This window comes from Caretta caretta, chromosome 1 (assembly GCF_965140235.1).
Source record: "Caretta caretta isolate rCarCar2 chromosome 1, rCarCar1.hap1, whole genome shotgun sequence".
NCBI classification, from domain to species: domain Eukaryota; kingdom Metazoa; phylum Chordata; order Testudines; family Cheloniidae; genus Caretta; species Caretta caretta.
Window position 1 is genome coordinate 165,224,533 of NC_134206.1, and position 16,287 is coordinate 165,240,819.

Genomic DNA, 16,287 nt, shown 5'->3' on the forward strand with positions numbered 1-16,287 from the left:
ATATCTTACAGGGCACATATGGCAGCTAACAGTTCAGACATGTTAGAATAAAAAAAAAAAATCACTACCGCCAATTAGTATTGGCATTTCATTTACAGTCAATAGATTCTGTTGTTGTTGAAGTCCTATCACTGGCTTCTGGGGAAAAAAATTACGCATCCAGGAGGAAGCACAGTCTTTACTGTGGAAGATATCTCTCAGGGTTTGTCTACACGGCAGTCAGACATCCACGGCTGTCCTGTGCCAGTTGACTTGGGCTCACGGGGCTCGAACTAAGGGTCTGTTTAACTGCAGTGTAGATGTTGGGACACGGGTTGCAGCCCGAGCTCTGGGACCCTCCCACCTAGCATGGTCCTAGAGTCTGGGCTCCAGCATGAGCCCAGACATCTGCACTGCAATTAAACAGCCCGAGCCCCACAAGCCCAAGTCAGCTGGCACGGGTCAGTCGAGGGTTTTTAACTGTAGCATAGACACACCATCAGAATACAGCTTGTTTAGACACTTGAAACAAGACTATTTGCAGCACTGTGGTTGATGGACTTACAATAAAAACTAACTCGCACAAGATAAACATACTTAGAACTCATAGTGCTTTACAAGTTATATGCCAATAGTCATAGGATACTTACTCGGGTTACCCATCTCCTACATATTTGAACTGATACCCACAGAAAAGACCAAACCAGCCACCATAAATGTTTACATTTTAAGAGATTGAAGGGATTTTAAGGGATCTGATATAGACCATACCCTCCTCTTCTGTGATCTTGATTATGCTTGGAGATTTTATATGGCAGTGATCTTTCTCCCAGGTTTTCCAAGTTCCTCACAACTGCTCCTCTCTCCATCAAAGCCTCTATTGTGCGCTTCAGTGCAGCAGCCATCTCAGGCTTCAAAAAGAGAAAAAAGAAACACACTCAGATATGGTTCTAAATTAATTAGAATCAATTAATATAGTTACCTGGTTCAACTGTTAGAGGAGGCAAATTAGCAACACAACAAGCCAATGAGGAAACATGAATTGGCATCTTACTCAAATATAAAAACTGAAATTTTGAAACTGTAGCCCTGACTCTGCTACCATTGAGCTCGATAATGCAAAATCAGGCTCTATCGATGGGAAAAGAGCCAAAACAGTCAATGGGCCTGATTCACATCTGCCCTGCACCTTGTATAGCCATTTATATCAAGTCCACTGATTTGGAATCATTTTGCGTGCTGCTTGTACTGGTATAAATAAATACAAGAGGTTCAGGGGAACAGTGAATCAGCCCCAGTGGTTTTAAGGCTCTAATCAGATTTCCATGGACCATTAACACAATAAATAAATCAGTGCATTAACAACAATTTCTCAGTCCAATAACTGGCATAATTTATGGTGTTGCTCAACATAATGAAAAAATCAAATAAAAAGCGTACAAAGGGAATCAGCCAAAGTTTGGCTGATTGCAGTTACCACTGATTAGCTAGAGACTTATTTTACATGGTCATTTCAATTACATATGTGTAAAAAGAACATGGAGCCTTGTTTAGATTCATGGTGAAATATTTCATTGACTTTATAAATGTTTGGAATTTGAGCAAAAGTTTGGCTTTATTTATGAAATAAGGAACTGAAAAGGACAATGTATAAATGAATTCTGCTCCTAACAAGTAATTGTACTGATCTGAGGAATGGACACACTGCCAAAGACTGAACAGTTTCTTTCTTAGCACATATCAAGGCTGGTTTATAGTTTTAGACCAGTTCAACACTCACCCTTCACCATTACTTTATTTCATCTTTATTTATAGAAAAGCTAAAATAAATGTTTCAGTTGTGTGTCTTCAAGATTGTTGGAACTTGGTGAAGAGGATTATCAGCATTCCCAGGGAACAACACATTCATCCTACTATTTATGACACACTAAGTGATGTTGACAGGCAATCTCAAGAACCACAACCACATTGTTAATACAGTGTTTCTAGATGCTGATGTGAGAAGTAAGAGGAAGTACTGTGGGGAAACAAATCCCATACGGAGAAGGGAAAACGGAGACTGTAAGTAGCTATAATATCCAACAGAATTATAAAAAATATGCTGTACAGATACTTATAAGATAACATCTCACATTAAAACATATTCCTGTGCTCACTTGCTTGATGTAATGGCAAGAGCTGGAAATAAGAAAGTTATGAAATATAGTTAGCAAAATTTTAAAATGGTTAGAATTTAAGTAAACATATCACTGTGACAGTCTCAGCATTCCCTCTCAGCCTGAAGTGACCTTGTGCAATTCCTCACTTACCTTATCTGTAAAATGAGTGAATATTAGTTACCTCCCTCTAAGGTAGGAATATGAAGCCTTGGTTAACAAGAAGTTAACAACAGAAATATTAACAGCAGTCAGTGAAAGAGTAGAATTCATGCTCTCCTGGCTTGCAGCTCAGTGCACATTGCCCTAGGCCAGGGGTTTTCAACCTGGGGGTCAGGACTCCTCATGGGGTCACAAGGTTATTACATGGGAGATCACGAGCTATCAGCCTCCACCCCAAAGCCCACTTTGCCTCAAGCATTTATAATGGTGTTAAATATATTTTTTAAAAATGTTTTTAATTTATAAGGGGGGGGGGGGGTCGCACTCAGAGGCTCGCTTTGTGAAAGGAGTCATCAGTACAAAAGTGTGAGAACCACTGTCCTAGGCTATAGGTTATCTTATAGGGGAGAGTTTCCCCTCTGGTTTTACCAGACACGCAAATGCAGCATAGACATGCACCATATCTACAGAGCTTGCTTGGACTAGCAGTGCCAAAAGCCTGGGAACTGACAAGAACAAAGGAACTCTGGCTGGGTTAGAAGGACTCATTCTCCAGAGAGAAGGAAGTTGTTGGGGAACTGTTTGGCAAAAGCAGAATGACACATAGGTGCTGCAACTAGGGGCATGGGGGGTGCTGCAGCACCCCCTGGCTTGAAGTGGCTTCCATTATATACAGGGCTTACAATGACTCTCAGTACCCCCGCTATAAAAACTGTTCCAGCACCCCTGGAATGACACCCAGGACCTGCTGGAGTGTTTGAAGAAACTAGACCTGCCTATGCTACTGTCAGGTTGGTAAGCCTTTAGGTAAGAAGACATGCATGTAGACTGTTTTAAAATCCTTTTTTCAAAATGCTTTGTCCCTATTGTTAAAAAAACAGTTAGTAACCCAACAGCAACCCTTTGAGATGTGGCAGTGAATGTGGATCTCACAGTAGGTGCCCATGTGCCCCATGCATGCAAGCTCAGCATCTTTTGTGTAGCAGTGTGTGGCAGGGCAGCAAATGCACTCTGTGCCTCCTCGTGCCCCCGTAAGAGGGCATAAAGAGCGATGCAACCATGACCCTCCCTTAGTTCCCTCACAACTCAAAGCCTGTGTTAGCTCAGGACTTCAAAGTGGGAATGATGGGCAGATCACAGGATCCACATAGAGTTAGTGGGAAATCTATGGGCATAGCTGACAGGAGAGAAAGTGATGGACAGAGTCAAGGAGTACCCATGTTACATGGTATGTTCCACTTCATATAGAGCACATCCATCAGCATAAACTCCCCCCTCTTCAGCTATAACATCCGCTCCACCTCCACATTTAATGGGGACAACATTAAAGGTGTCTATAGCAGCATGGCATGTGAGCCAGCTATGCTGCCAGTGCTAAAGAAGGAGAGGGACACACAGGATATGAAGGATATCAGCCCTGTGGGTATGACTGGGGCTGAGTGACAATGTCTTGTGGCTCAGTGACCTGAGCAGGAGTTGTAGGGCCCACTTACCAATTTCATTCCCATCCAGCCATGCCTCACTGTGGTATATTTGCAATTCAGAGAGCTGCACAAACTTACCTGAATACAACCTGGTCTACACTAGAAAATAAGGTTGGTTTAACTATGTTGGTCACATAAGCCACACCCAAGGGTGACATAGTTAAGCCAACCTAAGTCCCCATGTAGATCGTACTAAGTTATTCCATTGACCTAGCTAGCATCTTTCAGGGAGGTGGATTAATTCCACCAACAGGAGAACCCCTCCCATCAGCATAGGCAGTGTCTCAATGAAACACTACGGTGGAGCATTTGTGCTGCTGTAGCGTTACCAATGTAAACATAGCCTTAGACTCTTTTCTGTGGGATTTTATTTGAAAGGGAAAGGGGTTACAGAGGACAATGGTTTAATGCTTTGTGAATATTGGATCAGTTTATTGTAAAAGTAAATAAAAAGTGTTTGACAGGTCATTATAGGAGTTTACATATACAAGTAAAACTACGTACTGTAATATAATTCTACATGGCATGTGAGTATCTTAGAGCTGTTAAAACTAGTTCTATTTTGCAATCAAGACAATGTATTACAAGAATAATTTTTAAATTGTAAGTATGTAAAATCGATATACTACAAGTACAATTTCTCAGATGAATAATAAATATATCCTATATTAGCTATTAGAAAAGGAAGAGTTCAAGATATTTAAGCAAGTTATTGGGCCCGGAGAGATTACAGGTTATTATAGAGGAAAATCTTTATTCTTCTGTGAGAAATGTTAATCCAATCACTGTCATTTTACAATAATTCACCTACAGTTCAGCTAAGCAAATTAATATTATGCAGCTTTTTTTAAAAATGGAGAAAAATATCTTTAAAGCTTCTCAAAATACATATTTAAAATGGTCACCAAGTGCTTTATTTGACACAACTGCCGTGTTTAAACTGTGAAAATACATGCCACAAGGTGGTCTTTGTAACCCACATGGAAAAGTCTGTCTAGCACTGGGATTCCTGGAGAAGTACATACACAGAGAGCACTATCACCTGATAGCAGATGGGCAAAACTCAGAATTTTTGCTTTGCAGAAAATGTCAATATTTCAAAATTTGGTTTCAGTCTGATTTGGACCTCGTGGCTTAGTTGTCCTAATTGCTACGGACCTACCTGATAGGTTTAGGTAGCTGCATTGAACTGGGTATAATTGCCTGAAATGGCCCTTTCAGCAATTATGCCATTCCTTAGAAGTTAGACTTTCCTAATTTCATTGTACAATACTGTGCACTCACCATATTTAACTTATTGGTGCTAGGAAATCCAATATTCTGAACTTCAAAGTAGCTATGTGCATTTACTAACATTTGTATAGCACCTATCACTATGGTATTGAACACCCCAAACCTACTGCCAGCCCCCTACAGATGTCAACTGACATCAACAGTGCTCCAAGCTGAAGCCACTAAGGCTCTGCACAGGTGTAATGGTCTGCCTGTGCAGATCATCTTGCAGGATTAGGTCTGAAGTGAGATTTTGTCCAGGAAGATTTTTCTACTTTACTGCATTAATGGTCTGAGTGTAGTATTCTAAAAGGTTAATTTTGTAAGTCTTTTATTAATTAAGAACAAAAGCCCATTAGTGCAGTTTTTTTGTTTGAGAATCATAGAAATATCTCATATGTATTACTTTTCATCTGCAGATTTCAAAGGGCTTTATTCCCCTTTTACAGCTGGGGAAACAGAGACAAAGTAGTGAGCTGACATGTGCAAGGTCACAGTGGGAGAACTGGGAATGGAACCCTGCTCTCCTGACTCACAATACAGTACACTGACCACCCACCATCTCCTCTCTGTTAAAAGACTTTAACAGTACAGTTAAACAATAAGTGAGTCCTAAATTGTGTATGAGTCATTCAAGTAAGGGTTTTTTAAACAATTTACATGACATGCATTGCAGATTTTGAGCCAAATACAAGTCACTTGAGGGTTGAAGTTGGCACATTGTGATTGATTAGCTACACTGAATTTCAGTCTTCCTTAATATTGATGAATCAAGCCAGATATTTCTGTACTATTATACTGGCAAATGAGCCTATTGTTTCTAAGATATTGGACTTCCCCACTAAAACCATGATCTCTAGAAGAAACCTGGAGCTAGAATAGAGCCCTTCACAATAATTCCAGGGACTAGGTAAAAGTAAAAACAAAAACAAGTTCTGCTTGGCCATAGTGCAGAGTTGCAGCCTCAGGGAGCCTATTCAAACTTCCATCACTGGAGTAAAGTTCATAAGAACAGTAGAAGATCAAGCATAGAAAAGGTCTGCTCCTCTATGCCCTTCCAGAACACACACCTTCACATCCATAAAGGTCAGGCGGGCCACTGCCACAGAAGGGGACAGAGCTGCCTCCACTAGTGAAGTTTCCATATGCAAGAAGAATTCACCACCTATCTCTAGCCATTTTACATTACTTATATGGAATAAAGTAGCCTTAGTAGACCAGGGAATCTGGCCCAAACTCTGTACAAGTTCTTATATGACCCCTGTAGTATCTGAGCAACCAAGTTCATCTGAATCAGGATGCCTTGTAAAACAATTATAAAGCAACCCTGCATAGATACTTTACTTAGACCTGGTCTACACTAGGAGTTGAGGTCGAATTTAGCAGCGTTAAATTGATTTAACCCTGCACCTGTCCACACGATGAAGCCCCCCCCCCTTTTTTTTTTAACCTTAAAGGACACTTAAAATAGATTTCTTTACTCCACCCCCAACAAGGGGATTAGCGCTGAAATCAGCCTTGCTGGGTCAAATTTGGGGTACTGTGGATGCAATTCGACAGTATTGGCCTCCCGGAGCTAACCCAGAGTGCTCCATTGTGACTGCTCTGGACAGCACTCTCAACTCAGATGCACTGGCCAGGTAGACAGGAAAAGGCCCGCGAACTTTTGAATTTCAATTTCCTGTTTGGCCAGCATGGCAAGCTGCAGGTGAGTGCAGAGCTCATCAGCAGAGGTGATCATGATGGAGTCCCAGAATTGCCAAAGAGCTCCAGCGTGGATCGAACGGGAGGTACAGGATCTGATCGCTGTATGTGGAGACAAATCCGTGCTATCAGAACTCCATTCCAGTTTTCGAAATGCCAAAACGTTTGTAAAAATCTCCCAGGGCATGAAGGACAGAGGCCATAACAGGGACCTGAAGCAATGCCGTGTGAAACTTAAGGAGCTGAGGCAAGCCTACCAGAAAACCAGAGATGCAAACGGCCGCTCCAGGTCAGAGCCCCAAACATGCCACTTCTATGATGAACTGCATGCCATTCTAGGGGGTGCAGCCACCACTCCCCAACCCTGTGCTTTGACTCAGTCAATGGAGTGGGAGGCAACACGGAAGCAGGTTTTGGAGACGAGGAAGATGAGGAGGAGGAGGTTGAAGATAGCTCACAGCAAGCAAGCGGAGAAACCGATTTTCCTGACAGCCAGGAACTGTTTCTCACCCTGGACCCAGTACCCCGAGAATCCACCCAAGGCTGCCTCCTGGACCCGCCAGGCGGAGAAGGGACCTCTGGTGAGTGTACCTTTTTAAATAGTATACATGGTTTAAAAGCAAGCATGTTTAATGATTAATTTGCCCTGGCATTTACGGCCAGTACAGCTACTGGAAAAGTCTGTTAATTTGTCTGGGGATGGAGCGGAAATCCTCCAGGGACATCTCCATAAAGCTCTCCTGGATGTACTCCCAACGCCTTTGCAAAAGGTTTCTGGGGAGGGCAGCCTTATTTCGTCCACCATGGTAGGACACTTTACCACACCAGGCCAGTAGCACGTAGTCGGGAATCACTGCAGAACAAAGCATTGCGCTGTATGTTTGTTGACGTTCAAACAACATCCGTTCTTTATCTCTGTGTTATCCTCAGGAGAGTGATATCATTCATGGTCACCTGGTTGAAATAGGGTGCTTTTCTTAAGGGGACATTCAGAGGTGCCCGTTCCTGCTGGGCTGTTTGCCTGTGGCTGAACAGAAATGTTCCCCGCTGTTAGCCATACGGTGGGGAGAGAGGGGAGGAGCTAGCCACGCAGTGGGGGGAGGCAAAATGCGACCTTGTAATGAAAGCACATGTGCTATGTATGTAATGTTAACAGCAAGGTTTACCATGAAAGAGTGTACCCACTGTTCTATAAAATGTGGGTTTTTAAATATCACTGTCCTTTTTTTTTTTCTCCAATAGGTGCATGTGTTTCAAGGATCACAGTATCTTCTCCTTCCCAGAGGCTAGCGAAGATTAGAAGGCAAAAAAACACAGTCACAATGAAATGTTCTCTGACCTCATGCTGTCCTCCCACACTGACAGAGCACAGACGAATGCGTGGAGGCAGACAATGTCAGAGTGCAGGAAAGCACAACATGAATGCGAGAAGAGGTGGCGGGCTGAAGATGATAGGTGGCGACAGCGTGATGAGAGGAGGCAGGATTCAATGCTGAGGCTGCTGGAGGATCAAACTAATATGCTCCAGCGTATGGTTGAGCTGCAGGAAAGGCAGCTCGAATACAGACCGCCGCTACAGCCCCTGTGTAACCAACCGCCCTTCTCCCCAAGTTCCATAGCCTCCTCACCCAGACGCCCAAGAATGCGGTGAGGGGGCCTCTGGCCACCCAGCCACTCCACCCCAGAGGATTGCCCAAGCAACAGAAGGCTGGCATTCAATAAAGTTTTAAATTTTTTAAGTTTTTAAGTTTTAAAGTGCAGTGTGGCCTTGTCCTTCCTTCCTCCCCCACCCCCGGGCTACCTTGGCAGTTATCCCCCTATTTGTGTGATGAATTAATAAAGAATGCATGAATGTGAAGCAACAATGACTTTATTGCCTCTGCAAGCAGTGATCGAAGGGGGGAGGGGAGGGTGGTTAGCTTACAGGGAAGTAGAGTGAACCAAGGAGGGGAGGGGGTTTCATAAAGGAGAAACAAACAGAACTGTCATACCATAGCCTGGCCAGTCATGAAACTGGTTTTCAAAGCTTCTTTGATGCGCAGCGCTCCCTCCTGTGCTCTTCTAACCACCCCGGTGTCTGGTTGTGCGTAACCAGCGGCCAGGCGATTTGCTTCAACCTCCCACCCCGCCATAAACATCTCCCCCTTACTTTCACAGATATTGTGGGAGCGCACAGCAAGCAGTAATAACAATGGGAATATTGGTTTCACTGAGGTCTAAGCGAGTCAGTAAACTGCGCCAGCGCGCTTTTAAACATCCAAATGCACATTCTACCATCATTCTGCACTTGCTCAGACTGTAGTTAAACAGCTCCTGACTACTGTCCAGGCTGCCTGTGTATGGCTTCATGAGCCATGGCATTAAGGGGTAGGCTGGGTCCCCAAGGATAACTATAGGCATTTCAACATTCCCAACAGTTATTTTCTGGTCTGGGAAGAAAGTCCTTCCTGCATCTTTTGAAACAGACCAGAGTTCCTGAAGATGAGAGCATCATGTACCTTTCCCAGCCATCCCACGCTGCTGTTGGTGAAACGTCCCCTGTGATCCACCAGAGCTTGCAGCACTATTGAAAAGTACCCTTTGCGGTTTATGTACTTGCCGGCTTGGTGCTCCGGTGCCAAGATAGGGATATGGGTTCTGTCTATCGCCCCACCACAGTTAAGGAATCCCATTGCAGCAAAGCCATCCACTATGACCTGCACATTTCCCAGGGTCACTACCCTTGATAGCAGCAGATCTTTGATTGCGCTGGCTACTTGCATCACAGCAGCCCCTGCAGTAGATTTGCCCACTCCAAATTGATTCCCGACTGACCGGCAGCTGTCTGACGTTTGCAAGCTTCCAGAGGGCTATCGCCACTCACTGCTCAAATGTGAAGGCTGCTCTCATCTTGGTATTCTGGCGCTTCAGGGCAAGGGAAAGCAAGTCACAAAGTTCCATGAAAGTGCCCTTACGCATGCGAAAGTTTCGCAGCCACTGGGAATCGTCCCAGACCTGCAACACTATGCGGTCCCACCAGTCTGTGCTTGTTTCCCAGGCCCAGAATCGGCGTTCCACCGCATGAACCTGCCCCATTAGCACCATGATGCCCACATTGCCCGGGCCCGTGCTTTGAGAGAAGTCTGTGTCCATGTCCTCATCACTCTCGTCACCGCGCTGATGTCGCCTACTCGCCTGGTTTTGCTTTGGCAGGTTCTGGTGCTGCATATACCTCTGGATAATGCATGTGGTGTTTAATGTGCTCATAATTGCCAAAGTGATCTGAGCGGGCTCCACGTTTGCCGTGGTACGGCGTCTGCACGGAAAAAAGGCGCAGAACGATTGTCTGCCATTGCTCTGATGGAGGGAGGGGCAACTGACAACATGGCTTACAGGGTTAGCTTACTGGGAATTAAGATCAACAAAAGGGGTGGCTTTACATCAAGAAGAAACAAAAACAACCGTCACACAGAATGGCCCCCTCAAGGAATGAACTCAAAACCTTGGGTTTAACAGGCCAATGCTCAACCCACTAAGCCATCCCTCCCCCCGGTATTCCAGGCAGGACTGAATCTCCATTAAACTTTTCAAGGTGCCCCTGACAGACCTCACCGAAACTATTGTCGGCCATTGATTTCACGGGAGGGATGGAGCGAGGGAGGGGGGAGCAAATGAATATAAAACAAATCTGGTCTATTTCTTGTTTTGATCCACTCCATCTATCTTTTACATCTTAGGCTGGCAGCAGATGGTGCAATAGGACTGCTAGCCATCCTCATCTCCTGGCTGCTCGCCAGAAGACAGTGCAATACGACTGCTGGCAGGACTAAAGAGAATGACCTGGTCAAGTCACTCCTATTTATGTCCCTGCGCCCATGTCTGCCCAGGCGCTCCTGACCGACCTGACTGACGCGGCCAAGAGCACCTAGGACAGGATGACTATGGTTATCAGGCCTATTGCACTGTCTGTTGCCACAAGGGAATGAGCTGCTGCTGTGTAGCAATGCAGTACCGCGTCTGCCAGCACCCAGGAGACATACGGTGACACTGAGCTGAGCAGGCTCCATGCTTGCCATGGTATGGCGTCTGCACAAGTAACCCAGGAAAAAAGGCGTGAAACGATTGTCTGCTGTTGCTTTCACAGAGGGAGGGAGGGCCTGACAACATGTACCCAGAACCACCCACGAGAATGTTTTTGCCCCATTAGGCATTGGGATCTCAACCCAGAATTCCAATGGGCAGCGGAGACTGCGGGAACTGTGGGATAGCTATCCACAGTGCAACGCTCCGGAAGTCGACACTAGCCTCAGTACTGTAGAAGCACTCTGCCGAGTTAATGCACTTAACGCACTTAGAGCATTTTGTGTGGGACACACACAATCAATTATATAAAAATGATTTATAAAAAACCAACTTCTGTAAACTCAACCTAATTTCGTAGCGTAGACATACCTGTAGTACCTGCTCTTATAATCTTTACTCAGAGGAGTATTCTCACCAGAGCCAATGGGGACTCCTTACAGGAGTGAAGGATGCAAAAACCCAACCCATAGTTTGTGATGGCAGCAGTTTTACAGATTGCACTCAAAAACAAAACAATGTAAAACTCTGGAGCCTACAAGTCCACTCAGTCCTACTTCTTGGTCAGCCAATCGCTAAGACAAGTTTGTTTACATTTACAGGAGATAATGCTGCCCGCTTCTTGTTTATGTCACCTGAAAGTGAGAACAGGCGTTTGCGTAGCACTTTTGTAGCTGGCCTTGCAAGATCTTTACATGGCAGATAACCTAAACATTTGTATGTCACTTCATGCTTCGGCCACCATTCCAGAGGACATGCTTCCATGCTGATAATGCTTGTTAAAAAAATAATGTGTTCATTAAATATGTGACTTAACTCCTTGGGGGAGAATTGTATGTCTCCTATTCTGTGTTTTACCCACATTTCATGTTATAGCACGTTGTTCGTTTTAAGAACACTTTCACTGTAGATTTGACAAAACACAAAGAAGGTATCAATGTGAGATTTCTAAAGATAGCTACATCACTCAACCCAAGTTTTAAGAGTCTGAAGAGTCTTGCAAATCTGAGAGGGAAAAGGTGTAATGCACGCTTTCAGAAGTCTTAAAAGAGCAACACTCCAATGCAGAAACTACAGAACCCGAACCACCAAAAAAGAAAATCAACTCTCTCCTGGTGGCATGTGACTGACTCAAATGATGAAAATGAACATGTGTCAGTCCACGCTGCTTTGGATGGTTATTGAGCAGAACCAGTCATCAGCATGGACGCTTGTCCTCTCGAATAGTGGCTTGAAGCATAAAGGGACATATGAATCTTTAGTGCATCTAGCAAATAAATATCTTGTGATGCCAGCTACAACAGTGCCATGCAAATGTCTGTTCTCACTTTCAGGTGATATTGTAAACAAGAAGCAGGCAGCATTATTTCCTGCAAATGTACACAAACTTGTCTTGGCAATTGGATGACCAAGAAGTAGGACTGAGTGGACTTGTAGGCTCTAGAGTTTTATATTGTTTTGTTTTTGAGTGCGGTTATTGTTTTGCTCAAAATTCTACATTTGTAAGTTGCACTTTCATGATAGAGATTGCACTACAGTACTTGAATTGAAAAATACTATTTAACCTAATACTTTTGTTTTTTAGAGTGCAAATATTTGTAATCAAAATATAAAGTGAGCACTATACACTTTGTATTCTGTGTTGTAAGTGAAATCAATATATTTGAAAATGTAGAAAACATCCGAACTATTTAAATAAATGGTATATTAACAGTGTGATTAATGCGATTAAAATTAATTTTTTAATCGCTTGACAGCCCTAAAAAATAATCATTTAAATTGGAGGTTGTCCAGGAGAATCGGTTTGCCCAAAAGCCTCATGTCAACCCTGTGCATAACAGTGTGATCACGGCAAACATGAGTTGATTACATTTGGAAGGGTAGAGACAGGGGCATTAAACATATCACAGGCACCTGCAACTATGGAAGACATAATGGACACATCTGTGGAGAGGACAGTGCTTCTAGCCATGTAATCGTTCTGCAGATAGAGGTCTCCAGGGTTGTCAATTGGCACCATTCACAAACACTGAAGCCACAAACACAGTTTATTTAAAGGCTTCACTACCCCCATGTGCCCAGAAGTTATAAACAGTCTTCACTTACAACCACAGTCAAATACTAGTTCAGAAGCACGTCACCCACACTGACCTTGCTTTCCCTTTCTCTTCACCAACCCCTCAGCAGTTTCCTCTTAGAGGATCTTTTGTATATGGAAGAAATGTCCTCTGAGTGAGCTGAAAGCCATTCCATGCATAGACTTCTTTGGGTCATCAACTAAGGGCTCTAAAAAGGGAGAGGGCTAGGGATTCAAGTTCTCTTAGATCAATATTTACTCTACATAGGAGAGCCACACTATTGTAATTATATCTAGCAAGTGGTAGAGCACTCCTGCAAGAGCATGCTCATTTGGGAGGATATTTAATGTTCCCAGCATGAAAGAAGTCCACAATACAGTCTTTTATCAATCAGGTAAAATTAGAACAGGGACAAGCAAGCATAAAAAGAAGTGGGAGGAAGGGACAGAGGGTTGGGAGACATGGGGCAGGCATATTTTTTATGCGAGTTACAGAACCACCCAGTAGTCAATATGCAACAATATGCAACAGGACATTGAACATGAACCTACCAGTCAGTTTTAGTGCTTAATAACCCTGTAGCACAGAAACTGGCAGTAAAAGTCATTCAGTTCCAAAAAGATCCAATGTGCTTTGGCTCTGCAGTAAGCTGGACCTAAATTCTGGGGCAAGGGCCCATGGTTTCTAACCACTCTGGCAACATTCTGTGGCAGTCTGGAAATTCTGCAGCAACTTCAGATAAAGCCTTTGCAAGACTGGTGTTTCATAAAAACTGATCACGTAAATTTTGCATGTATGTTAAGACCAGAAACTTATTTCTAATAGAAGAAATTTGGATACTCAAGCAGGTTTTTTTTTTAAATGACCTACAATACAGTAACTTGTGTTATTTTAATATTAAATTCAATATATGTTATGCTGCTCCTAAGTTTTCAGTGTACTGATTTTTTTATATTGACATTAACCTGCAGCAGGGTGAGTCAATTCAACAGGAACAATGTTATAACAACGCAAGAGCTTTAAATTGACTGTGTAGTCCTGGGGAGTTAAGGGGAGGAAGCATGCAGCCATCCATACAGCTAACTCTTCCCAGGTAGGAAAGATCAACCCTGCAGTTAGTATCAGAGTGTGAGGAACTATACTCCATTTAGGCAACTAAAGGGTAAAGAATTGAGCACAGGAGATAAGGGGGGGGGGAAGAGGGGTGCGGGCGGGAAGGTGATAGGAAAGGAAAAGCACAGGCGGCCAAGAGAGGCCTCCTCAAGCCCCCACCCCTTCCCAAAAGGGTCCAAAGAGGATGGAGAGAAAAATACGCACAGAATACTTAAGGCAAGTCTACGCTACAAAATTAAGTCAACTTAAGTTATGTTGACGTACAGCCACCACAGTAATTAAATCGGTTTGGCATGTCCACACTAGCTCCTTCTGTCTGCGGTCCACATCCTCACCAGAAGCGCTTGCACTAATTTAACTGTGACCAGGGGCTCACAGCCGGAACAGTCAATGCAGCGTCTACATTAACACTGTGTCGCCCTAACTGCATCAACCTAAGCACTAAGCCTTTTGCGGCGGTGGAGTTACTAGGTCGGTGTAGTGGGCGACTTACATCGGTGAGACCAACATTGTATCGTAGACACTTACAGAGTTAGGTTGACATAAGCTGCCTTACATCAATGTAGATCAGGCCTTAGTTTTAGGGTGAGGATTGTAGCTGAGTTTCTTTCAGCTAATGATGCAATTAATACAAGACATTTAAATTCAATGGGCATTCCTGATTAAATTATAAACAAAGTTTCCACCATAAACAGCATTACACTTCTCAAGTGATGTTTAAATATGATGCTGGTGGTGGGAAACCACATTTTCTTTAAGTTGTAAAATACTGGCCAAATGTTCTTGTGAGTTTCACACTTCAAAGGAGGGCTAGGTGGGGTGGTGTCAAAATATTGCAAAAATTAGAAGCGAGTTGCAAGGGAATGTAGCAGGGTGCTGGTGCAGAAGCACCTAATAAGCCTCTGCCCGGTCAGCTTCAATCAAGGGAATGAGATTGGGACTGATGGAAAAGGCCTGATGCCAGCCTGAGGACTGGCAACACTTGCTGGCCTGACAAGCCAAGGGCTATAAAGGCTGGGAGGAAGCCAGAAGGAAAGGCACTGTCAAGGAGAAGTCAGTCAGGAAGGGAGTTAGAGGCATGCTAGCTGAAGGCTGACTCTGCCTGTAAGGGAGACAACCAAACCTGTAAAGCTTGTATATAGATGGACACTGGTGGTGGGACAATGATAAGTAAATAAAAACACAGGTGTTGCACAAGCTTGAAGCCTCTCCGAGCCTTATTGGGGAGGGCAAGCAGGCTTCAGGAAGAGAGGCAGGTCGTGAACCCTGTTACAGGGAACAACGGTGAAATTTTAATTATGGAACAAGTTCACTATCAATTTGATATGCCAGTGCTAACAAGATAGAAACATACACCCTGTGACTGTTATAGGATTTAGGACTAGATTCACAAGACAGCTTAGCTGGCAGTGTTCCAATTTACACACCACTGGGTATTCACAAAACCCCCACACAGTTGCCACCAAAACCTATGGGGCAAACTGAATTTAGGCACCTAAGTTTTTGTAATAAAAGTTCCCTAGGTCTCTGCCTCTGAGCATGGGCACTGCTGCCTCACTTAATGTCCAGACACATTAGCCCCAGTGCAATTCATGAACTGGGAGAAGACAGACATTCCTCTGCCTAATTTGCCTGCATGGCGTGATCTGGTCGGCCTGCTCAGAGCTCACTTAACCCACAAAAACGAGGAGCAGGACCAGCTCCCTCATAACTCTCAACCCAGTGGGTTAGAATGCTCACCTGGGATGCAGGTGACTTCCCATTCAAGTCCCCTCCTCTGGCTGATGAGCAAGGATTTGAAAAGTGATCTGACACCTCTCAGGCAAGTGCCCTAGCCATCAGTCTATGAGATATTCTGATGTGTGGCCCCCTCAATCTTTCCTGTTGGAGCTGTTCCACCTAGATAAAACAGACACTGGAGCAGTCAGACTAGATTAGTGGTCTCCAAACTGTGGGATACACCCCACTATGGGGACACGGAGGAACATCCCGAGGATGTGCAGCAGGGCGAGCCACTCTTCCAGCCCCACTCCGCCCCCAATCCTGTTCAGCCTCCAGGTTCAGATCCACCCCTACCCCCAGCCCCTGCTCTACCTCCAGCGCAAGCTCTGCTGTTGAGGAAGCCTTGGCCGTGCAATAATGGAGTAGAAGCGCTGACAGATTCTGGTACCTGGGGGTGGGGAGAAAGAGGGGGCTGTGACTGGAAAAGTCTGCATATCACTTGACTAGGTCCTGGGTCTGGAGTACAGACCTCTTACTCAAACACCTTTCGGTGACTAA

At 44.2% G+C, this 16,287-nt stretch overlaps 1 protein-coding gene across 1 annotated transcript in view; it reads right to left on the bottom strand.

The window, feature by feature from the left end:
- The window catches only part of MRPS6 (mitochondrial ribosomal protein S6), a 72,714-nt gene that overhangs the window by 12,754 nt on the left and 43,673 nt on the right, over positions 1–16,287 (bottom strand). The window contains exon 2 of the mRNA XM_048867586.2: positions 751–890. Coding sequence (XP_048723543.2) covers positions 751–890 — 140 coding nt within the window. The remainder of the gene's footprint in view (positions 1–750; positions 891–16,287) is intronic.